The sequence below is a fragment of the Sinocyclocheilus grahami genome, unplaced genomic scaffold (genome assembly GCF_001515645.1).
Source record: "Sinocyclocheilus grahami isolate Dianchi unplaced genomic scaffold, SAMN03320097.WGS_v1.1 scaffold518.1, whole genome shotgun sequence".
NCBI lineage: Eukaryota > Metazoa > Chordata > Actinopteri > Cypriniformes > Cyprinidae > Sinocyclocheilus > Sinocyclocheilus grahami.
The window spans coordinates 10,621-35,237 of NW_015505697.1; the positions used below are offsets into that span (position 1 = coordinate 10,621).

At 36.5% G+C, this 24,617-nt stretch overlaps 4 protein-coding genes across 7 annotated transcripts; 2 read left to right on the forward strand and 2 right to left on the reverse strand.

The window, feature by feature from the left end:
- The first annotated feature begins 2,570 nt into the window (after positions 1 to 2,570).
- spi1b (Spi-1 proto-oncogene b) lies at positions 2,571 to 9,723 on the forward strand. Of its 4 annotated transcripts, none has more exons than XM_016237544.1 (6): positions 2,571 to 2,987; positions 3,518 to 3,610; positions 3,708 to 3,789; positions 5,390 to 5,583; positions 8,726 to 8,894; positions 9,036 to 9,723. In XM_016237544.1, exons 1-6 carry the CDS (start codon positions 2,946 to 2,948, stop codon positions 9,347 to 9,349), a joined length of 894 nt encoding a protein of 297 aa, XP_016093030.1. In that variant the 5' UTR covers positions 2,571 to 2,945; the 3' UTR covers positions 9,350 to 9,723. The 4 variants fall into 4 exon arrangements, with proteins under 4 accessions (XP_016093030.1, XP_016093031.1, XP_016093032.1 ...); XM_016237545.1 differs by having other exon boundaries at positions 3,711 to 3,789; XM_016237546.1 differs by lacking the exon at positions 3,518 to 3,610.
- A 1,070-nt stretch (positions 9,724 to 10,793) lies between these two features.
- On the reverse strand, positions 10,794 to 14,572 carry LOC107554897 (uncharacterized protein HI_0077). Its single transcript, XM_016237543.1, has 12 exons — positions 14,397 to 14,572; positions 13,919 to 14,007; positions 13,038 to 13,156; positions 12,764 to 12,866; positions 12,593 to 12,681; positions 12,305 to 12,454; positions 12,058 to 12,225; positions 11,909 to 11,978; positions 11,757 to 11,835; positions 11,528 to 11,681; positions 11,197 to 11,301; positions 10,794 to 11,069 (listed from the first exon to the last, which is right to left on the reverse strand). The coding sequence occupies exons 1-12, from the start codon at positions 14,501 to 14,503 to the stop codon at positions 11,019 to 11,021; spliced, it is 1,284 nt and encodes a 427-aa protein (XP_016093029.1). The 5' UTR covers positions 14,504 to 14,572; the 3' UTR covers positions 10,794 to 11,018.
- Positions 14,573 to 14,771: 199 nt separating this feature from the next.
- On the forward strand, positions 14,772 to 18,313 carry arl14ep (ADP-ribosylation factor-like 14 effector protein). Its single transcript, XM_016237549.1, has 5 exons — positions 14,772 to 14,977; positions 15,471 to 15,669; positions 15,781 to 15,921; positions 17,550 to 17,602; positions 17,799 to 18,313. Exons 1-5 carry the CDS (start codon positions 14,907 to 14,909, stop codon positions 18,025 to 18,027), a joined length of 693 nt encoding a protein of 230 aa, XP_016093035.1. The 5' UTR covers positions 14,772 to 14,906; the 3' UTR covers positions 18,028 to 18,313.
- A 1,604-nt stretch (positions 18,314 to 19,917) lies between these two features.
- On the reverse strand, positions 19,918 to 21,432 carry fshb (follicle stimulating hormone subunit beta). Its single transcript, XM_016237550.1, has 3 exons — positions 21,383 to 21,432; positions 20,849 to 21,022; positions 19,918 to 20,136 (listed from the first exon to the last, which is right to left on the reverse strand). The coding sequence occupies exons 2-3, from the start codon at positions 21,020 to 21,022 to the stop codon at positions 19,918 to 19,920; spliced, it is 393 nt and encodes a 130-aa protein (XP_016093036.1). The 5' UTR covers positions 21,383 to 21,432.
- Positions 21,433 to 24,617: the final 3,185 nt, after the last annotated feature.

A 24,617-nucleotide genomic window follows, 5' to 3' on the forward strand; every position in this document is an offset into this window, starting at 1 on the left:
TTGGAGAAAATAGACTGCTGAAGTAGCTGCGACACATGCAGTGTGTATTAATATATGAAGAAAACAGCGAAAGTCATCAGTTTTGGCCGGGTTTGCAGACAGCTGTGTGTCGAACCAGGGCCACAGTAAGCTCTGTGGTTTGGACAGCTTGAAATGTGGTGAAACGAAGCAAATACAATAGCAGTTTGAAAATATTGAAACTTTATTTAGAAGTGCAGCAATATGCTGAATGCAAGATTCCCAAAAGTACTTAGTGCATGCTAAACAGATGAAAGAAAGTTTTTGTGATTAGTATTTGTATCTGGGAAGTAAGTATACAAAAAGTAATTTTACAAAAAGGGCTTCCACAATATTCTAAAGATAATGTATAAATAAAAATCTAATGCTGATTTGCAGGAACAAATATGTCCAAAATGGAAATTCTGTAATCACCGTTCCAAAACATTTTTTTTTAAATCCGTGAAACACATCTGTGAGGGATGATTATTGTAAATATTAAGCTTCAAAAGCACTTAGAAGTTCTAAACTTTTAGTTCATATCAATCTTATCATACTTCTGAAGCCATATGCATACTTTGTATGAAAATCAGACCAGAAATGAATTCATTAAGCATTCTAATCTTGTACTGACCATTCAAATCTGATGTGCATGCAAGAACTTCTTGCACACTCGACACCAAACAAGATGATGGCAGCGAGAAACAAGAAGTTGCACGCAAACCTAATTGGTTCTCTGGCATCCAGAGTCAATTCTATGAATTTTAATGTTTGAAATTGAGTGAGAGAAATACTGTGTTAAACAAAAATAAATTATTAAACTAAGTTAAATGTTTCATCAGCCAGTCAGCATTAATATGCAGTGTTCACATGGTAACACTTTACAATAAGGTTCTAGATTTTAACATTAGATAGGTATCACTGACCAACAATGAACAATTTTTACAGCATTTTATTTATTTGTTCTTTTATAATAAATTTAGTAATATTTATGGAAATGTGTATTAAATGCTGCAAATGTCACATTAGCTATTGCATTTGTTATACACAATCTTATTTTAAATCGTTACACTCCATTTATTTAATTATTCAATTCAATTTATCAATTTATTTGTCAGTAACCTGACAAAGGTTAAATCTTTGACCAAAGGCAACAAAGAAACTACTCCTTTTTTGGAGGCAAAAAATGTAAAATCATCATAATATATGCAAGTGTCTGTGTGATAACAGCATATCAGTAGTCATCTTATAGGTCACCACAAGTAAGTTGACAAGATGATCATGTTTGCAATTTCTCACTTTTTGTAAAGAGACATACACTTTAAATTTAGAGGCACAAGTTATGGCAAAACATATAGTTGGATAATTCATATTACAATTTGATTAATCATGTATGGGTTTAGCGGTTATATACATTTTCTCCCAATATTATTTTTTTCTAATAATACCATCTAATAATTGTAAATAAATCAGTAATACATCATTTGGGATCACCTTGAAAAAGCAGAAAGAGTTCTGAGGCTTTTTTTAAATGACAAGCTACAGTACCTCAATTTTGTTGTATAACAGTAACTGAATCAAACTGAATCAGTAAATGAATCATACAAAGATACTATTGTACATAAACTCAAAGGGGGATTTTTACCATGTGATTTGCCTGACTTTTGTGTGTGCGTTTTATATTTAAAGGGGCCAAAGCTATCTTTTGCAGTTAAAAAGTATCCCGAATTTAGAATGAAGAAGCGTGCATGCAAACACGCACCAAGATAAAAGTAAAAAAGTACAATCTTTCGTTATATATAACATTTTTATCTTTATCTTCATGCTGCAGCTTAGCTTTGTGATAAGTTTGACAGTAAGTGAGGAGACTAAATGGCATTTCATACAATGTACTATATTCAGATCACTGAACATTTTTGATTATTTCAAAGCATTCACTGTAGACTAGGTTAACTGCCTATGTATGCAACTTTGTCTTCTGTAAGTGATTTTAACGATATCGTTAATTGTATGACCAGGAGAAAGGCAGACAGAAGGTTTGAGACGGGTGGAAAGTTTGATAAAGATGTTGTAAAGAAGATGTTTCATCATTGTCATTCAGGATGTTGTATCTCCTGTCCCAGCATGTAGTGATGCAGATAGGAAATGCAATACCATCAGCCATCTTATCTGTTAGGAGGTCCTCTGTCTGCAGCCATGATGAGGCTGAAGCCCAGACTCCAAGATGTGAACATTAGCTTTTCCTAGTTTATTCATGAGTCTGTTTGTTTAGTTTGAAGTGTATTAGGTAGGTTTCATTTTTTTATTTGTGATATATTTGTCCTCAGATTTGCTTTATTTACTCATGGTTTCACCTGACAAAAATCATCTATTCTCTAAAAAAATAGCAAGCCTTTTTAATTAAGAAAAGTCTGGAAAGTTTTTACATAAAACATTACATTTCTGAAAATGGCACCAATTTGTGTGTATTTTCATCCCGCATTAAGGACTTTCTATAGAACAACAGACACCATGGAGGTGGACAGGAAGAAGAGTGGTCAGCTGAGCGGTCTCTGATTGGCCATTGGGGGAGGTGACACTTTACGCCTATTCTAACTGCAAAGATAAAATCCCCACCTGCCATTACCCTAAAATCAGGAACCTCCAGCGAATACGCACACACTTACCCACACACCCCAAAAATAAAGAAGTAACAAACAGAAACTCTGTCCCTTTTCTACGGCCACTGCCAGGGTAGGTTGCCCTCTGCAGTGTATCTGTGGTTGGCTTCTTTTTTGGGCCTTTGGATACCTTTGAGGCCCCCCGCGTGATAAGGTGCGTGAGTTAGATCATTGGTTTCATTTGGTAAGAGGAAATTTAGCAGAGTTGAGCAATGGTACGGGGACAGTTTTGAAAGCCCTTGAGAAAGCATCAGAGTTGCAGATCGAGTGTCAGGCTGCGAGGAACCCATGCTGCATCCGTACAGAATGGAGGGGTACATCATCCAACCCGTGAGTATTTTTTATTCACTAAATGGTCCTAATATGATGCCGCTGCTGTTAATAGATGTATACACAATGCACTTTTTGTTATATTGCTGTCAGCGTGTCAAACAACACTGCGAGGACTTGCCATCGTGGACATACTAGTAACCGAATGAACAGCTGGATCTTTTTTCTTTTTTGTAATATTTGTGTTTGACATCCATCAGTCTTTTATATCTTTAGGATGATTTGTAAATTTTTTTATTTTTACGAATGTAAAACAGTGTCAAGATGCATGTATTGTTGTGCCAACCACCTCAAAATGTCAGTCCGTTGAGATTCGTCTACTCGTATTGGATCTAAACATCTTTATTGATATGCAGTGGATCAATTAGAGACCCTTTGACAATTTTGTTAATTCAGATATTACAGAATGCTAATCAATAAATGCCTTTAATTATAGCTAACATGTAGTGGTATGTTTGTTGTAACAGGCTATGATTAATGAAAAAATAAAGTGTTCTCCAAACTGTATAATAAACATAATCTCTACATAGAAAGAAGAGAGTAGAGAGAGAGTAACCTGGACTGGCTGGATGTCACAGACACCGTCTGTACAAAAAGATTACTGGACAGTTTTAACCAAAGATGTGAGGCTTTTCCAATATGGTACAGTGTATTATTATTTTGGTATTGGCTCCAGTCATTCAAATTGGGTCACCCTTTGTCTCTTATCTATTTGCTTAGCAGCAAACAGAGGAAATGTTTGAATCAGAGATGTATCGACCACCAATGGAGTATCAGTATATCATTGACGACAGTCAGAATGGTGAGTTTGCATTTTATCCATCATTCCTTGTAATGGAAAATTACATGATATCCACATAGTCAAAAGGCGATGTTTTTTTTTTTTTTACTAAGAAAATCAAAACCCCAAAAAAATAACATTCTACAAATGGCTTCTGTTAAGTGATAATAAAATAATGCAACTAAATTATTATCCAAAGTTACGCTTACAAAATACATATGTATTTAAAAACAATAGTGATATTAATAATGGTGTTGATAGCTGTTGTCTCTCAGTCTCCACTACTGCCCATTCATTTCCCAATGACATTATTATAAAACAGGTAAGAGATACCAAAATAAAAGTCATCCAGAAATAATTCATCAGACAATACTCAAAATGAAAACCCATACATCAGATTTTATAAACCAACAATTTATTAAGCAAAGTGCTTTGACTAAATGGCCTGCATTTTTGAAGATGTCTTCTTACATATAAACAGTTTCATAGATAATACTGCCCTTGTTCAAATAAAACACTTGAAGTGTTACAACATCTAAAGAGACCCATGTAAACAGCATCTTGTTATATTAAGCTAACGGATAAAAATCACACCCAGGGGCAGCTGGGACTGAACTGTAAGGGGACGTTAGGAGAGCGAGCGAGCGAGTGGAACCGGGCGAGTGACCTAGCACAAAGCAGGAAACAGATGCCTCTTTCTGACAGGCAAGAAAACTACAGACGTAGAACGACAAATATTCCCAAGGGCTTCTATCCAAAATGAGACAATGTAGTAATTAAGCTATGTATGCGTTTAAAATAGCGTGATAAACAGTAGCAGCAGTTTCTGACTTTCAGGCTGAGGGTGGTTATTGCGTTTCGGTACTGTATAGGACTGTGAGAATCATTTTTGATACAGTTTATGGTGACCTTTGGTTAGACCTTGGTGTTATTTAGTCAGTCATTTTGTCAGACAACTATGTGCTGATTTTCGAAGAAGTTAAATGACAGGGAAACCGAAAACAGTTCTGGGTTTCGTTATATAGCAGTAAAGAAGTGCCGTGTAAATTTTTCACAAGATTTGTCAAACTATTTATGTAACAGCTATTTCTGTTTACTAGAGGAATGTACATGTTTCTCCAGAAAATGCAATAAATGTAATATACAGCTTGACTACAACTTTTATGATTTAAATGTTGTGAAATTAGATTGCTTACAGTGATAATGTGTGGAAAATGATTGAAAATGAAAACACATTTAAGTGACAGATGCACAAAAACATGCTGTGGATTATTTTCTCTGTTTCTATGTGATGAGACTTAAAACAGATAAATAAAAAAATCTAACTGTTAAATACAATGGCAATAAAAAAAAACAGCATGCTTGAGGCTATTCAAAAATGGCAAAGGAAATGGTGGTGTGAACAGGAAACAGGGCGACACTCAAAGTCCCAGGGCTTACAGTGTAATTGTAATTTCTTGCATGCGATTGAATTGACAGACAGAATAATGTGACGTGGTTGATTTATCAGTTGCTGGTACCAGCTTACACAAAGAGCATGTGACATATTGTCACATTACTTTTGCTTGTTAAAAGATGCTTTCTGCTGACTCTCCGTTTCAACTTCAATGTCCTTTTCTAGATCACGCTTGGGATTATAATACACATCATGTCCATCCGGTGGATTTCGAGAACCTGCCGGAGAGCCACTTCACAGAGCTACAGAGTGTACAGCCACTACATGCATCGAATGTGCATCGCTTCCCAGATGTTGAGTCGGGCCATTTTATCGACCCAGGCCTGACTGGGCATCACCTCACTTTGCCCCCTCCACAGGTGAGACCCGCATTATCTATTAAACACCTGATAATAAATACCACATCACTTTCATGTCTTTCACTTTCAATTTACGTGTGCAAACACTTTCTTACATGTTTTGATGTCCTTACACAAGTTCTGTGTGAGCTCCGGTCACATTATTAGTAATGAGAGTAACAATTTTGTTGAATACAGTGCAGGAGACATTTGAGAACAGAGAAATCTTGCTTGTATTTCTATAAAACTGGGTTTAAAAACTTTTGGTTACATTTATCTGGTGCTTCGTGACACAAGTGGGTGTTGATGCTAGTTAGGAGGTTGTTGAACGCATCTGTGCCCAAGCTATTGCTCAACTAAACCTTATCCTGACCAAAACTCAACACTGTCAGTCTGCAAACTCATCAACTGCCATTACACAGAACAGCCCCACTTACACAAACAAAACCACTCTTTATTGTGACACTAGCATACAAGCGCACAAATGTTACAGCATGAACCTTGCACACACACAAACACACAAAATACATATGATGTTAGCATTTTATATTTAAACCATAAGGGATTTTAAACCTTTATTAGTTTGTTTTAGGCAGTTTATTAGAGAATAGCTAATTAGAGAATATAATTAAATAAATAAAAAAACTTTGTCCTTCCCTTTCTAGCTTGTACTTATTTGAACAATGCCTAAAACTTGGTATTACAAGGATTTCCTGTGTCTGTTTGCCTCTTTAAGAAGAATCGCTTTATGTATTCCCCAATTGTAAGTCGCTTTGGATGAAAGCGTCTGCAAAATGACTAAATGTAAATGTAAATGAATAGCTACATTCTAGAAACCTTCTACACCAGCTTTGATAAAAAAAACAAGGTCTGTTTGCTTGACCTTTTGGTGTCGTTTTTGCTGATATTTGAACAGAAAGAGGATATACGTGTATATTGACTTCTCTGTGGGTGGAAAATCAAAGAGAACCTTTTGAAATAGATCATCTAAGATCTCTTTTGCATAATGCAGTGATTGATTTCCCTTCCTTTGGTTGGACTTCTTCTTGAAGGCAGACTAACCATAAAGTCTATCGCAAAAGAAAGCTTTTCCTTTGTAGACGTCCTTGTAGGAGGAAGCAGAGATCCATCCACGTCATACGGGCTCAGACTCATTGGCAGTTGCATGATGCTTGGAGAAAAATGTTATTATAACTAAGCTTTTTTGATGGTTTTAAAAGAAGTCTCTCATGCTCACCAAGGCTGCATTTATTTAATCAAAACTAAAGTAAAACATTCATATTGCGAAGTATTATTACAATTTCAAATAATTATTTTCTATTTTATTATATTTTAAAATGTTATATATTTCTATGATGGCAAAGCTGATTTTTCAGGAGCCATTACTGCAGTCGTCAGTGTCACATGATCCTTTAGAAATCATTCTTATATGCTGATTTAGTGCTCAAGAAACATTTCTTTTTATTGTCAATGTTGAAACCATAAAACCATACGTTTTTTTTCTCAGAATTTTTGAATGAATAGAAAGTTCAAATGAAATATACATCTTTGTAACAATATAAAGGTTTTATTAACACAAACCACAAGTTGGCCATAAATATTGTAAACCGTGACTGCAGTAATTTACCATGGTAATTATAGTTCTGCCACTACTAAAGCCATAATAAATTGCTATGCGATCTCTTTCAAACAGTTGACTGTTTTTTTTATTTTTATTATTATTATTTTGATGTGAGACTAATACCAAGCAACCACATTTTAATGCTAAGCCACAACAATAACTGTTATTTTTGGCGGAAACTGCGGTTACCATGGTAATTTCTAAAGGGGCTGTTCTGTGAATTCAGCAGCAGTTATTCTGTAGATTAGTTATTTACACCTCAAACCCTAAGCAATGACAGCTTTTTTTTTTTTTGCATTTAAGCCTGAGGAGAGCAATGCTGCTTTCTTGGCTGAGTAGATGAGTATCACTCTATCACGCTGAAAAGTGTTAATTGCAGATGTAAGTATTATATACATTCTAAAAAACAGGCACGTCTTTAAGGGCCTAAATGCACAACAACTACCATCTGACTTCTGAGGCCCAGCACAAGATAAAGGTGTAACAAATCCACATAAAAATGGATTTGTTTAGTTAGTTCGTTTTTTGGAAGTTTCATTCACACTTTACTTTTAAGGTCCAATTCTTGCTATTAACAAACCATTAACTACGACATTTGTCTCAGTAAACTCCTATTTTGCTGCTTATTAATAGTTAGTTAGGTCATTGTTAAATTTAGGTATTGTGTAGGATTAGGGATTAGAATATAATCATGTAGAATAAGTAGCCTACTAATAAACAGCCAGTATGCTACTAGGCATACTAATAAGCAAGTAGTTAATAATAGTAAGAATTGGTCCCTATACTGACTAAAATTTCAAAATAGTATGACTATCATGTGTTTGTGAGGACACTCTCCTCAAGTCATCAGACTTTTCAACTGACATGTCAAAAGAAATTGCTACCCCAGCATTGTGTGTGCATTCACATGAGACTGCAACGATCCTTGACACTTTGGGTTTTTGTAAGGGCTTTTTACAGTGAAGCGGTTTAACTGAAAAAGTTATTTTTTTTGTTTGTTTTTTCAAATACATTTCTTAATATTTAATTAATTCTTTCATAACGTTTTCTTTCTTTCTCTCCCTCTAAACATACTATACATCCATGGTATTCTATAGATGCCCTTGCTGTTATCAAATAAACAAAATATTCTGCAGCTTTAAGTTTCACTGCAATGTTATATCGGCAATATATAAAAATGTAAAGTTCCTCTTTGTTAATGTTGAACAAGGCTGAAATCTCCAGATGACCCATTTCAAACCAGCTGACTGCACAGACATGGTTTCCTCACATATAAAGAATTCCCCCCTTTCAAATAAGGATTCTTAAATGGTTCTTGCTATTTAGAGTTTGTTTGCGCTATATTCTTCTGGAGAAAAGTCTGTAAACTTAACAGATAATGTACTGGTAACTTTTTGCCAGGATGTACATTTCAAGTTTTACATCATCTTCAGATCAGCATATTGTTAAATAGTTATAGAATTCAATTTAATTGATTCTAATTGGAACCTCTATTTTCTATGTTCTCTCTCTCTCTGATAATTATATACTTTGTCTTCACAGATGACATATTTGCCACGGCCATCAGTGTGTTACCCTCACAGTGTACAGCCGTCTCCTCTCCAGCGCAGCTCAGATGATGATGACCCCGTCAGTCACAGTCCTCCATTAGAGGTGTCTGATGAGGAGTGTATGAGAGACCACATTACATCGACAACAGGAGGAGAGCATGGTAAGGACAAAAGCTAAGACCAGTCTCACCTCATAAGGAAACAGCCATAGTGATCTATGGAAAGTGGACAAGTGAAGCAAACCTGTTGACTTTTGAGATTTTGAATCTAGATGTTGGTGTTCATTTCCTTTGTTTTTCAAGGTAACAAGAAGAAAATTCGCTTGTATCAGTTCCTGCTGGACCTTCTGCGAAATGGTGACATGAAGGACAGCGTCTGGTGGGTTGACCGAGAAAAAGGAACATTCCAGTTCTCTTCCAAGCACAAAGAGGCTTTAGCACACCGCTGGGGCGTACAGAAGGGAAACCGCAAGAAGATGACCTACCAGAAGATGGCAAGGGCGCTGAGAAACTATGGCAAAACGGGAGAAGTCAGGAAGATCAAGAAAAAACTCACCTACCAGTTCAGTGGAGAGATACTTGGGAAGAGCCACACCGAAAGGAAGATTTACATGTAAACATATGCATAAAAAAGCGAGAAAGACTTGGAGAAAACAAGAGAGAACCTTTTTCCTCTATGAAAACAGCAAATGGACCAGAACTCTTACCATAGTTATGACCCTGTGTATTGAGTCGACGATTATATTTTTCATTACTTTTTTTATTATTCACCTTTGCATTAATTAAGTAACTTTAAGTCCTTTAAATTTCAGTAGCTTTTGTGATGCAGGACCAACATTCACACGTCTGTATAGTGTGTACATATGGGGAAGGACACATTTAAAGAGCAGATACAATGACCAAAGTGGGTAGTTTTTATAAATTAGACAAAAAGCTATTTTCGAGTTAAAGACAGTTGCAAATTTCACCACCACGCATGATGGAAAAAAAATCACAAAAATACAAAAAGCAGAAGTGAAAACCAATGACACAGGCTCACACAGCACGGAAAACTCTGTCACGTCTGGGTAATACACACACACACACACGCAGAGAGACAGATTCTATGCTCATGCTTGTACTGTCTTTATCTCAACATTACAGTCCATCTGAAGAAATGGAAAAATCTTTAGAGAACCATGACGAATAAACATTAATTGTGAATAGAAAAAGTGAGTTTGCTGTAAACCATTTATTCAAAAGGCTGTATCATATTTCAGGGTAATTTCTCAGCTGTGTAATGACTGCAATTGTTTAAATATAACAAGAATCAGAACCTAAGAGCAGTGGGGAAATCTTAGTGAACAGAACAGACCCAACACATAAAAAATATTTCAAATGACCTTTTTACAAGAATTGACACACATTTTCAACTCTATGCTAATGACCTTTGTTTACAAGGATTGACAAAAATGTTCAACTCTATGCTGAGAACATATTTAAACTGATGGATCTATGGCCAGGTGGAGTGATAATTAATTATCCATTTGATACAGAACTCTTAAGGCCTTGGATTGAATTTAAAACCAAGTCAGCATACTGTTGTTCCCAAAGGAATTTTTATGGAATTCTCACCAAACACATGAAATTTCAGGCCACACACCTTCATCAGACATCCTTTAGAATCAACAGTATGCCAATTTAGTTTTAAACTTAATCCGAATTCATGTTTTTCTATTAAAAATGTTGAATTCTATTACAAATTCCTACAAATTAATGTGCCATATCTGTTATTTTTGGATGGGCATGCTTTTCTGCATTTGGATTCAGTTTAAAACAGTTTAAATTAGGATATAATACCCTCAAACTAAATATGAAAACCTACTCGAAAAACCATTAGTGAAAATCCAACTTCTCAGCAGCAGCAGTGTAAACCGCATCCCTTACACAGAACACCTCAGCTGAAAGCAAAACCTTTGAGCGCCCCCTGTCAGCAAGACCACTGAACTGCTGAAACGACATTTAAGAATGTTTATTTGTCTTTTAATATATTTAAATAAAATATCATAAAACTAAAGTTAATTGATTACATTTCATTTCTTACACAAGAATTAAAGAAAACATTAAATAGTGGTTATTGAGGGGGAAAAAATTAATGCAAATATTCCTGGATTCACAAATCCATTCTGTGATTTCTTTACCCTTAGGGTTCATCTGACGACCATGCAAGCAAGCACACTCTACATTAAAAGTCCTTTTTACAGAATGCAAAACAGGTTTCCTCTTTTTGAATCAAAATAAATCCAATCAGGAGGTCTTCTGTAAGCTGCTGGAGGGCTTGACAAGAGGAACATACCACTGTAGGTAAAGAGGTTGATCATGATAAACCAGATTATCATTTGGTTTAAGTTACGCAGTCAGACAAATAACAAAACAAAAACAAAAATAGAATAATTCTGCAGAAATTCAACAATGGTATGTATACCTCTTCTGTCATCCCTGCTGTCCTCCTTCCCTCTGTGTTGAATGGAGGCTTCAAAAACCCTTTGAAATGCAACTTCACCAATTCATGGAATGTTTTTAAGGAATCCTGAAATATATTGAGGGGGGGAAAAACAGCTTTATTGTTAGACTACTACCTAAGCATTTCAAGCCTATTTGCAGTAGCAAAGGCATGTTTTAAAAAATAAAACATCATTTTATGATTAAATACTTCACTTTCACAGTCATTTACAGTGAAATTTTAAACACCATTTTAATTGTACTGTTACATAGTAAAAAAAAACAAAAATAACCTGTGTTGTTAGATCTCTTACCCGTCCTTCTTTTGAGCAGATGTATGTGAACCATCTCAGCCCTGCAGCCACATGTGTGATCTCATCAGCATATATCACCTCCAACACCTTCACTGAGCTTGTGTCTCCCTGCGCAGCGAAGCGGGACAGAGTCTGAGGGTGCACATCCAAACCTCTGTGTAAAAACCATGCACATTTCAGATACATACATGAAAATAACAGAATCTGACAGACATGAGACGTGTTTTACCTGGCCTCGTGGACCATGTGCACTATAGCTAGCCTCGCCAAAAGGTCATGAGACGTATCTGTTGCCGATTGCCACAAACCTTTTTGAAAAGAAAAAAAGACTAATATTGACTCTAACATCACCTAAAAAGACAAACACATGAAAACACTGACCGTTGTGTACTGGTAATGCACCAAAGAAGCTGCCAAGCTCCATAATCCTTTGCTCTAGTAACTGATAATGCTGCAGATGTCAAATGAATCAAAGTTACTTAGTTAGCGTTTAGCCTAAATAAATAAAAGGTGTAAACATGTATACAAACCTTGGCTTCATCTCCTGCTACTTTGACAAAGTCATCAAAGAACTGGCGAGGCAATGGCTCACCATTGCTCAATCTAAATGTGGAGAATCTTGCTATCACATCCCAGGACAGGTCTATTGCCCACTGCTCTATATTAGCAAGAGAGTGCAGTAAAGCAATCCTACTCGCCTGTTGAAACAGAAACCATTTTTATTTTGACCTAATTACTCTTTAGCTTAAACTAGTGTCTAAGTGAAACAAAGTTTACCAGTGTGCCACCCTTGCCCCGTTTGATTTTTCCAGGCTCCACGACAGTCAGACTGTCTTTTCTGTTAGGCTGCGCGGGAGGGCTGGCCTCCCCAGTCTCTGTTATTTTCCCGCTGTCCCAGTTCTCTTGCACTATCTTGGTCAATGAAACCTACTCCATACAGAAAAACAAACAAGCAGAAGTCGTACTACGATTTATTTTGCGTAATCAGAAAGTGTCTGATAAAACTGAGATGTGGTGAATGATACTGTTTAGTCAATCACTACATGTTAAAGGATATTTCCAAACCTTTTCCTGTGGGTCTGCGGTGTGAAGGATTTTGGTGGCCCACATGCAAAGTGTGTTTTCTGAGGAAGTTATTTCCACAGGCAAACTATCTGCAAAGAATACAGCACAAGCATGTATTGTGTACCATAACATGTCATACAATTCATATTTTTGTATTCGGTCATTGCTCACCTTGGTGGGTTATTTTTGTCGCTGGGATGGGACAAAGGGACAGTGTGCTCTGGGTATTTATATACACTTTTCCATCCAGTACACGGACATCATACACTTGGTTCTGGTGATAATAATATGTGTGAGACACATCAAGAATTCTAGCAGTTTGATCACTGTACGTTAAAGGTATAGTTCACCCAGTAATTAAAATACAGGATGAGTGCATGACAGAATTTTATTTTTTTGGGTGAACTGAACTATTCCTTTAACCTGGACCATCATAACAACTTGCCTGCAGTCCAGTGGAAGAGGAACCAGTTTCAAGGCTGAAATCAAAGTAATGCCATGGGCAAATCAGTGCCAGTTTCCCATTGCCCAGATCCTCAATATCACCCTGCTCAAGTGGGCCTCCTGTTAAGCAATGGATCATTATATTCAGATATTAAAACAATTCTTTCATTTTACTGTATTACAGTTATGCAATATTTTCACAAAGACCCATAATTAACTTGCATCACTGTTTTGTCAGAAAATGTTTTTAAACTTACATGTATTTAAAAATCAGGATAAATATATTCAATTGGAGATAAAGCAAATATAAAACAATATCCAAGCAAATGTCTAATGTATCACTAATGTTTCACCTAGGAAGTGGAAGTTACATCAAACCATCTAGAAAGAGTTTTCTCTCAGGCTGATGATACACAGAGCAACTGATACTTTGGGCAATGTTGCCATCAATGGGCAACCAGGTGAGACACAGGGCCCACGTCTGATCTAAAATATCCAGATAAAAACTTGTTACCCATTCTCAATGGGAAAGTGGCCAAGCAGCATTGGTCCAAAAAAGTTGTCCCGTGTATCATCAGCCTCAAAACTCTCTGCGCAAACAAGGCTTGTGAGGGAAGTCAGAATAAGGCCAAGATGGTGATAATGGAATACAGACACAACTATACAAAGTTTTGCATAACACTGTTTTGTATGGGAGGGCACAAAATAAATTATAATTAAAAAGGAACCATATGAAAGCATAAAAACTTAACAGTTAAGTAGTTGCGATGGTCGGATGACAAACTGAATCTAAACCAAAAACCGGTCCATCTAAGAAAAGTCACATGCCTTGCCTACATAATGCACAAGAATTCTTTGTATCTGACTAGAGTTACAACTAACCTTCGTGTGGGCAAGATGAATCCATAGCCCAGAATTGATCATTCTTTGTATGCACCAGGACTATATGCTCTCCATCATCAGAGTAAAACCTTAAAAATATTGTTATTATTTTTTTTATATATTTTCAGAAAATGTGTATATACGAAGAAATATTATACTAACATGAATTTTCTTAGTGAAAATACAAATATCTACTGTACATATGTTCATTCTTTAATACATGCAAGTGGTCTCACTTTTGGACCCCACTGCATTTCTCTAATTTAAGACATTTTCCCCCATTGTAAATTATGCTTTAGTATAACATTCATAACACATGCATTTTTAACATTTGTTGTCTAATTCCATTTTATAAAATAAATCAATTTACACTTTTTAAAATCTCCTTTCCAAAAAGTTGTTTTACAGAATATCTTCTTGTAACAGTTCAAGAGCATCATATATTTATGTGTGCATTTATACAATGACAAGCGCTTACTTCGTGCATGGTGACTTAAATTTCGACTTGTCTCCCACACACTGCCAGTTTCCAGCCTCGACAACGTCTTTAAGCGCATCAACTAAATCCTTCTCGAAGTGATCCATTCGGAACCTCCTTATACCTTCCACTACTCTTCCAGATCCATGTGGCTACTATAAACACCGAGGGAACTGTTTGTTCAACTTCCGGTTACGACTTATTTCAAAATAAAAGTTACAAGTTTACGTCTTTTTTATTTTTTCATTAGCTTATTTTTAAGTGTTGTTTTGACTATCAAATATTGAAGCAATGGCTTATCTCCTCATAAGCAAAATACGTTACGTGATCTCCAATGAAAAGAAATGGATCTCGCTGTGTGGCTGTCCAGAGGCCGCCAAACAAATAACAGCGCATGCGCAGTTAACAAAGTCCGCGTTTTGATGCTCCCGCGGTGCTGCTTGTGAAAATGATTGTGGTTCGTGTGGAACAATAACAGATTTTTTAGCGTTTTAACACGAATACAGCACCATGCCGATCTCCTGTTCAGCTATTGATTGCTCAAACCGGTTTGCCAAAGGGTCAGAGATCAGATTCTATAGGTAACGAACATAACATGATTTTTTGATACGCTTGAGCTTTGTGTTAAGCTTCACTGTTTACATGTGCACGAGCTGCTGTAGATGCTGTGCATACAGATAGAGGTTTTCATAGTTCATGTATAAGTCGTAAATGTAAAATACCTAAAATACTACTTTCTATCTTGAGGCAACACAATATTTGACCCTTCTTGATTATTGTGGCGCGTCGTGTTTGTCTGTGCTCCTCTTTTCACTTTTAATATGTATAATCTAATGGCAGCAGATATGGATATTATACTTAATATCATAACATAATTAACTTGCTTGTGTTATGTTGCCACTAAAAGAAAAAAAAAGGACTTGTAACAGCTGATTATGATACTTCCGCTTTTTAAATCTAGGTGATTTCCACAGGTTGCTGATTTCAGAATACAATATGCATGCCTAGATAAACTGTATTGGAAGTAACAGTAACCAATGGAGTTGCAGCCACCTTTTCTTTCTCTCTGTTCAGGTTTCCAATCAGCAAGCCTCAGCTAGCCGAGCAATGGGTACGAAACCTTGGGAGAAAGAACTTTGTTCCCACTCAGAACTCCTGCTTGTGCTCGGAGCATTTCCAGCCTGACTGCTTCCGTGACTATAACGGAAAACTGTTTCTCAGAGAGGATGCTGTGCCGACTATTTTCACAAACTCTGGAGGAGAAGGCTCAAAGGTGTGTCTTTGCACTTAGTAGAGTTATTCTTGTTATACAGTTCAAAAACATCAATGTAACTGCTTCAGCAATGCAATCCCACTCATTGTTTTATTTATGAATTGCTTACAGATTGAGTTACGGAAAAACAGAGGAGGTTTAGTGGCAAAGGATGCAAATGATCCCAGTCGGTTTGGTTCACTTTCTGATAAAGACAGAGCCAAACTAATTACAAAAGACAGAAGACAGCCTATAAGAGACTCTAGCCTGAAGGTAACACATGCACTGCTGAATGAATATGCAATTACTAACACTTTCTTTAGTCTGTTTTTAGCTTCTCTGAAAGTCATTAACACATCTCACACTTTTTTTGTTGTTTAATCTCATGGAGAAAAAAATCTCATTTTCAGATTTGCTGTATGTGAATTGAGCAAATCTTAAAAGTTGTTTGGCCACAAGGTGTGCAAAGATACAAGTCTGTGTAGATATGTTGATTTCACAGCACAGCAATAGCGTGTACAACATAGGGTGACCATACGTGCCATTTTCCCAGGACGCGTCCTGGCCAGGATTTGTTTTGGCTTTGTTTTCCTGTTTTCATGCATGCTGAAGGTAATGATCAAAAAGTAGCTTGACCAATAACATGCAAGCATTGTACATAATGGACCAATCATGGTGTGTGAGAAGGTGGGATCTACGGTCAAAGCGATGCAATTACGCGTACATATTAGGTGTGTTCGACTTAAAAGCAGTGCGGCTCAGACCGATCAGTGTTTGACATCAAAGTACCTCAAGAGCTTTTCGAAAGCATAACCGTCTGTATGGTACTGTGATGTCACACCGATCGGTCTGCACAGGGCTGCGGCTCTCCAGGACCGACGTTCGCCACCCCTGCCCTAGTACAACAGCATGAAAGTTGACGCCTGGATAAGGTATTGCAAAAAAAAAAAAAAACAAGCGGCGGATTTGATGATTTTCAAAACATTCTAGACAGGCAGTTTGTCTATGGAAAACTAAGCCTGCATGAACCTTTTTTTTTTTCCCAGTGGAAATAACTGGCAAAGCAATTGTATTGATCAGTGGTTCCAAACCGTGGTCCTGGAGGCACGCCAACACTGCACATTTTGCATGTCTCCTTTCTCTGACACTCCAATTTCAGGTCTTGGAGTCTCTACTAACGAGCTGAAGACCTGAATCAGGTGTGTTTGATTAAGGAGACATGCAAAACGTGCTGTGTTGGGGTGCCTCCAGGACCAGGGTTGGGAACCACTAGTATAGAATATAGATGAAGCTGCATAGCGTTAATTATTACAATTGCAATGTAAGACTAGACTAAACCTTTCTTGTCATTACTTAAGGCCTTAAGTTATATGAGTTTTTTCTGGCATTTTTAAAATGATTAAGAAAATGGAATTCTGAATAACAGTTTAATTATTAAAAAGTATAGAAGTTTCAATTAAGTTTTCATTTTTTAACAATTCTTGCTCTTCAGACTTTCTGCATTTACTTTTCACAATTCTTTTTTTTTTTTCCACAAAATAAAAAAATATATATAATAAAGGTAATTTGACATCTCACAATTCAGACTTTTCTTGTCAAAAGTTTAAGTTGTATTTCTTGCAATTGAGGAAAAAAGTCATATATAAACTCAGAATTGCAAGGGGGGAAAAGTCACAATTACCTTGTTTTTTCTTTTTATTGGGTATCAGAAACAAACTTCCATAGAAAGTGCCAAAAATGTAAGAAAAGTGTATTTTTTGAGCAAATCTGAAATGTGGTTAGCCAGAAGGTGTCAAAGCATTGCTCTCTAAATTAATCAGTGCCATTTAAAAAGGATCAGCTATAGTTCAGCTGACTACTTTTTCTTTTGTCAATCAGACATTTTTGTTTCTTTATTGCAGAGCAGAGGTGTGAATGACCGGAGACGTGCAGGGAAGGTCTCGTTGGGTGACAGGTACATGTCTTGTCTAGATTCTCAAACTCATGAACACATCACCTCAGCCATAATAAAGATTAGCATACAAATCACGGTTTCAGTTAATTGAATTCCAGTTGTATTCAAAGTGTTTTATATGGTGTCTTAAGCATTGGAGAAAAAAACCGTTTGGATGAACTTCCCCCATTTTTTGCCATCTTTCTTGTCCCTGCAGACAGACCATGTCGCTCAAGAGTAAAGTATATGACAGCAAAGGTCTGTTGATCTCATGTGGAAGGGATCTGTGTGACTGTCTCGATGTAGACTGCATGGGTTGCTTTTACCCATGTCCCGAGTGCGGATCGCGGAAGTGCGGTGTGGAGTGCCGATGCGACCGGAAATGGTTGTATGAGCAGGTGGAGGTAGAGGGAGGAGAGATCATTCGCAACAAGTTTGCAAATTAGCTAACTTGTTGGAAGACCAAGAAGACGGCACTACTTCTGCTTCTGAGCAAAAAAGACTTGCTATATGGATATTGCAGAAGTACTTGCTTCATTTGCTATATTGTTTATTTTTTAAATGTAAAAGTTTAATAAAGAATGTTGTCTTATGTTTTTGCTGCTATCACAGCTGTGTCGATTTCTGTAATCTTTCCAGGATTTCCACTTCTTTAGTTATGTTGTAATGCTGTAGCTGTTTCTCCCCCTTGAAATTTGTTTTTACACTTACACAAATAAAATCGAACTATAAGCAGAGTGCATAGTGCTTATTCAAAGGTTTTACAAATATGATCTTTTAACCTAATTTCAAATGTCGTGAACATTTGGGAAAATGTATCTTTTATCTGAATCACTCTGTCTACACTATATCTTATTTAAAATACCAAGCATAATATGTAGCCACTTGTTTTATTTTATTATGATTTCATTTGTCTTTTATGTAAAAAACAAACAAACAAATTTTTAGCTCTTTGGTTTACTCAGTAAACCGACTATGATGATATCCAGAAACCTGTTGGTTTACTGCAGGGCACTTTAGTATTTGTTTGGAGATATCATCTATTAGATGTTTGTCTAACTGGCCCGTTTGTCTCGGCCTGCACATTCAGGGAGCTCCACCTCGTGTTGCAGTGCTAGGAGCCAGGAACGTCAAGATGAAGAACAATCTGTCATAGGCCCAGTTTGCCTTGTAGCTGCACAACAATGAGAATGTACAAACAGCAAGAAAGTTGACTTAATGTATTGCAAAAGCGCTCAAATGAAGCAGATTTGGATGATTTTCAAAACATTCCCATCTAGACAGGCTGTTTATCTAGGGAAAACTGCCTGGGTGAAGCTTTTTCCAGTGCAATTTTAAAGATGAAGCATTGATACAGTTGTTTAAATATTACAATACTTGCAATGTAAGGTGAGAGTAAACCTTTTATTGCCATAACTTGAGGCTTTGAGCTATAGTAGGGAATTTCTACCAGTTTTAAATCAATTAGTCAAATGAAATTTGGAGTAATCCTTAAAATATTGAAGTGTTTGCAGTGTGCCAATATTAGAAAATTACACACGTGTGCACAGATGATTTGATTCTCATTAACCTTGTAAAGTTTTAACTGCTGAGCAGCTGTAAGTCATGCATGCTCTCATTTAGATGACACCTTAAAGAGCATCTGTTAAGATCTAGTGTCTCTTGTTTTTATCATCTGCTCCTTTTATTACCATACATGTGTATTAAAGGCTCTTTGTGATGTGCCCTATCCCATTTCTATTTATATGTTAAGACATTACTCCTTTTTCCGAAAACTCTTTGATATTCATGTTGATTCATTACTAATTTGATTATGTAAATGTAGTATGGTTTCAGTGAGTTTGCTCAGCGTATCAGAGAGAGCATCCTCACAGAGATACATTTTTACAGTTGGTCTCATAAGGACAATTATAAGCTCTGGTAAAAATGCACCAATTTCACAAGCAAAATTAACGTGTCTGTGTGTGTGTGTAAGCACTTGGGAACAGATGGTTTATCACAGGAAATAAGTTATGTTTATGCTATGTGTGCCTGACTGAGATTATTGACACCAGAGCCCACAGAAGATTCCAGAAACACAACAGGAAGAAGCAGCACCTCACAGATGACCTGTCAGGAGCTTTGAGCCAAAGCATCTTTTATACTGATTTAAAAATGTATTACATTTAGCCTTTAATGGGCTCTTGCAGTATGTTCTATTTATTGATGCTTGCAAATAATATGAAAATGTTTTATATTTGTTTTATTCCATTATGCAGTTTACATAGTATTATGAAATATTCAGAATTGTACAAAAGGCTCTCAAATGGTTGCAGAGCGGTGTTTGGTTTCCTTGTCTAATGTGCATTGCAGCTGAGTATCTGCTGGCTGAGAACTCCACAGTCTGTGATGTCAGAGTTACACTTGCTGCATTCACAGCTGAGGGCCACTGGGTAAGTGAAAACGGAGTCAGCCCTGGCAGGGCAGCCTTTAATCTCATAGGTCTCATGGGTCCATTCTCTGAAGTTACAGGTGTTCTGGTAGAACAGCATCAGTGGGCTACGGTAAACACTTTCCTGCCAAAAAAACAAAACAGTGCATTTTAGTTCCCTTTTATCTGGTGCAAGAGGAAGAATATATACTATATAGAGAGAGAGAGACATATATTAAACAGACATACGATATTAGATAATTTAATGTTGTTAAAAAGTCTCTTATGCTTAGTAAGGCTATGTTTATTTAATCGAAAATACAGTAATATTGTGTAATATTATTATTATAATTTAAAAGAACTCCAGTCTTTAGTGTCACATGATCCTTTAGAAATCATTCTAATTTGCTGATTTGGTGCCCAAGAAACACCATTTATTGTTTTTGTGGACAGCGTGACACTGCTATTCAAAGGTTTGGGGTAAGATTTAAGTAAAAAAAAAAAAGAATAGCCTACTTTTATCCAGCAAGGATGCATTCAGTTGATCAGTGACAGAAAATATATTTATGTTACAAATACATGTCTATTTGAAAGAAATACTGTTGTTTTGAATTTTTTATTCATCGAAGAATCCTGAATTCACAAAAATATTACGCAACAAAAAAGAGTTTTTAGCATTTATAATAACAACACCAAAGACCAAATTAGCATATTAGAATAATTTTTTGAAGGATCACGTGACACCGAAGACTGGAGTAATAGCAGCTGAAAATTCATATATACAAATTCGCATATATGTCAAATGTGCACATATCCATTAAAAAGAAAGGTTACAAGAATATTACGTCATCCTATACCTGTGTTTTGCAAAGCCCGGCACAGGCAGTGGTGTCAATTGTGATGCAGCTGCCACATTCCTCACTTTCCAAGGTAATGGAGATATTGGTGAGCTGACAGCTGGACCTGCATTCTGATCCTGCCCTCATTAGCGCTGGCAACAGCATCACCATAACAACGAAGCGCATCCTCATCTGGGAATCAATGCGAAGGTGTGCAGCTAATCAAATACAGGTACTGCAGTGGGTAAATTATTAGCATTGCATTTTGTATCTATCTTGGGCTTTATTGCTTAAAATTTTTTTTTAAAGAAAATCACTATTGAGAGTACAATCTAACCCAGACCACACTAAACCAGCTCACATAGCCTGCATATAAACAAAAAGTTGGCTAAATTATTATTAGTTGAGCAACTAAGATGAATACATTTAAATTTGGTTTAGGAAAAGCAACTATCAAACACATTGAAACTGAAGTCAAATTACTAATATACAGTTCATGCTAATATAAATATAATTGCTAAAATACTAATATAAAGTTCATGTCAGTCCTACCTGCTGGAGTTCCGCTGAGACAAAATCCTTTCACCTCAGTTCACGTGGACACTTATACCCTCCTGTCAGACGTGACGCCCACATCTAGTTGAGAGCAGCCATGTCTTATCAAACTACTGCATTTGATTTTGTGGAGGTGGCACAAATCCCCGAAAGCCCTGTGGCCATGGCATTCAGTCTGAAAGAGGCTTAGACAGAAGAGGATCCATGTAAAGGCCACCACTGATGTTCTGCTTTTCAAGGTCAGTGTTCTGCAGCACAATTCCTGGATTGAAAATCACTGGAACAGCAGCTTGCCGTCTCTAAGAGATCAACACATGGTTGCTTCAACAATTAATTTCTGCAGGATATTTTAAAGAATATTTCACAAAAATCAGTCAGTTTTTAGTCTCCACAGCATCTGTTCAGTTTTTACCTGGCTAACTTTTGAAACAGTCTCTCATAACAGATGGAGGTGGTTTTTTTTGTTTTTTTTACCACTAGATCTATCTATTGATATTTGAAAATGATATTGGGATTGAGATGCTTATGGGCTTTGAAAAATGTAATGGATAATGTGATGCAATAAATTGATAAAATGTGACAGATCAAAGACATTTAGAATTTTAGATTTTTAATATACTTTTTAATTTAAGAAATCTCTGTTTCAAATGAAAGCTGTTCTTTTACAATTTCCATTGTAATGGTTTTTAATCCTGAAAAACATGTATTATGAATATTATGCGGCAAAACTCTTTTTTTTCTCAGTTTTGATGACAATAAGAATCATTATTAGCAACTGAGGACCAAATCAGCATATTAAAAATAATTTCTGAAGAATCATGTGACACTGAAGACTGGAGTGATGGCTGCTGCTTTGCCATCAACAGCAGCATTTATTTGAAACTGAAATCTCATAAATTAAAAATGATCTCATTGCTCTTTTGTTGATTTTGATTGCTTCCATTGTCCTCATTTGTAAGTCGCTTTGGATAAAAGCGTCTGCTAAATGACTATATGTAAACGTAAAAATATAAAAACCCCCTTAAAATTCGAAATGTTTACTGTCGCTTTTGATCTGTTTAATGCATCCTTCACCAATTTAATGCATGAAACCACCCATTACTCTTTTCAAAGCTCGTGAGCATTTCAATCTCCATTTAATTTTCAAATACAAATGTCAAAAGATATATCTAGCGGTTTGCATAAAGACTTATTTCAAACATAAAAATCATACTGACCCCAAACTTCTGAACATTTTATATACAGTATATAATCTTCGAAACGGTCCTCTGTAAAAATAACTATTCTAGCATTCATTCCATTTAGCAGCACGCCTAGCCATTATTGCCTTGACCATTATCTGTTTTAAAGTTATACAGTGCCCTGGATTTTCATTTTGATTCTGTTCATTTTCTTTAACAGATCTCAGTCTGGCTCTACGGCTTTTCATCTCCAGCTCAACCTTGACAAAACGAAGCTCTTTTTTCTTTCAGCCGCCCCCAGTCTCTTTCCATCGCTTTTGAAGGTTGTACAGTCATTGACTCCTGATGTGTCCAAATCTTGGAAATGGTCCAAGATGACCCACTGACCTTCATTTATCATGCCGTGACAAGTGCCCTATCCGAACAAGGCTTTTTAATGTAGAGAAAATCTGCCTTTTCACTCCCATCAGTGCATCCAAAATGCTTCTGTCTGACTCTATATATCCAGTAATTCTCACATTTACTCATGTCTCAATGTACTTCTCATTGCTGCACAGTCATATTCAGGACCCCTTCCTGGCCTACAATGCAGTCAGCACCATTATTCTAATAACTACAAGTCATTATCCAATCGCACACCCACGACCTTCACACTACAGTCAGAATCTTTACTCCCTACACCTATAAAGCAGCTATCCTGTGTGCTTGCCCACAATGACTAAATGTTGTCTTGTGAAATACTGCCCCCTTTTATTCTGTATAGTGCCAGCTGCAGACTCTATACAGAATAGACACGCGTAGAAAAAACTTAAGCCAAGTCCAAAACAAGCTACTAAGGTGGGGTACTTGAATAATAAAACAGCAAGAAGTCAATTTGTCAAGAGAGTAAAGGTTGGTCAATGCAAACTGTTTTAACAAGAGCAAACACAATGTCTGCTGCATAACTAATGAGCTGGATCAAACAGCACAATCATTCTGATAGCACACACACATTTCCCCTTCTACAGCAGAGTATGTGAGACATGAGTTTTGTTGAGCGTTTCTCTGTCATGCGAAATACAATATATGTTTTCCAGGTGATAAATATAAAGCATTCGTGGCTTAAACACAGTGCTGCTGACGAAACTAGTTTTCTAAAGCTCTCTGTTGTAAAATAGAGTGCCAGGAGAAACAGGCAGGTGGCGTAGTGGGAGTAATCATTTGCATTTTGCTTTCATACAAACATCATGAGTTTTTTTGAAACATCATTTTGAAACAAACATCATTTTGAGTATATTTAGTTGACTTTTTTTTTTACAGTGCCAATATAGTCTGTATGACTGATTGCTAATGCCAAGAAACTCACATATTATCATATTATAGACAAAATTAAATAAATTGCCCCATATTACTTTTGTTCTAAAGCCAAACTAAACTGATATAAAATATAATTTGGAAAATATGATACAACTTATTCCAATAAGATGACAGCTTCTTTTCTAACATAAAAAATGTGTAAGTTAGGTTCTATTTGACAACAAAATAAATTGAAAACTGTGATGAATCTTGTGCTTCCTTGTGTTTAGAAAGAACAGTAATTATTGCATATTTAATTTAATTACATCAACATTTAAACTTTGACATCTCAAAGATAAATGTTGTAAAATCTTTCTTTTTCTCCTCAAGTTTTCAGCGGATCCTACTGTAGCACCCACTTTTCTTCTCTTCGAGGTCCCGGGCCCCAGTTTCGAACCCTCTATGCTAAGCTAAAGGAGGTGAATCTTTTATTTATGCTCGTTGTATAAACGCTTGCTTGTGTAATGGAGCGTGGAAGAGTGAAGTGCAGAGCTCTCACGACACAATCACATTCATCTTTTTTATGTTGTGTTTACATTCTTAACTTTTTCCAAACGATGACTATACACAAACAGGCCGTGACAGAAAGTGTAAGTGGCTTTTTGACAGAGCCACACACAGGCTGCTTAGTGTGTGCAGCTCGTGCTCTGCAGCAGTCCCTCGGGTAGGCAGTTGCGATGAACTGGATGTCAACAGAAGCATAAGCGGCTGTCGAA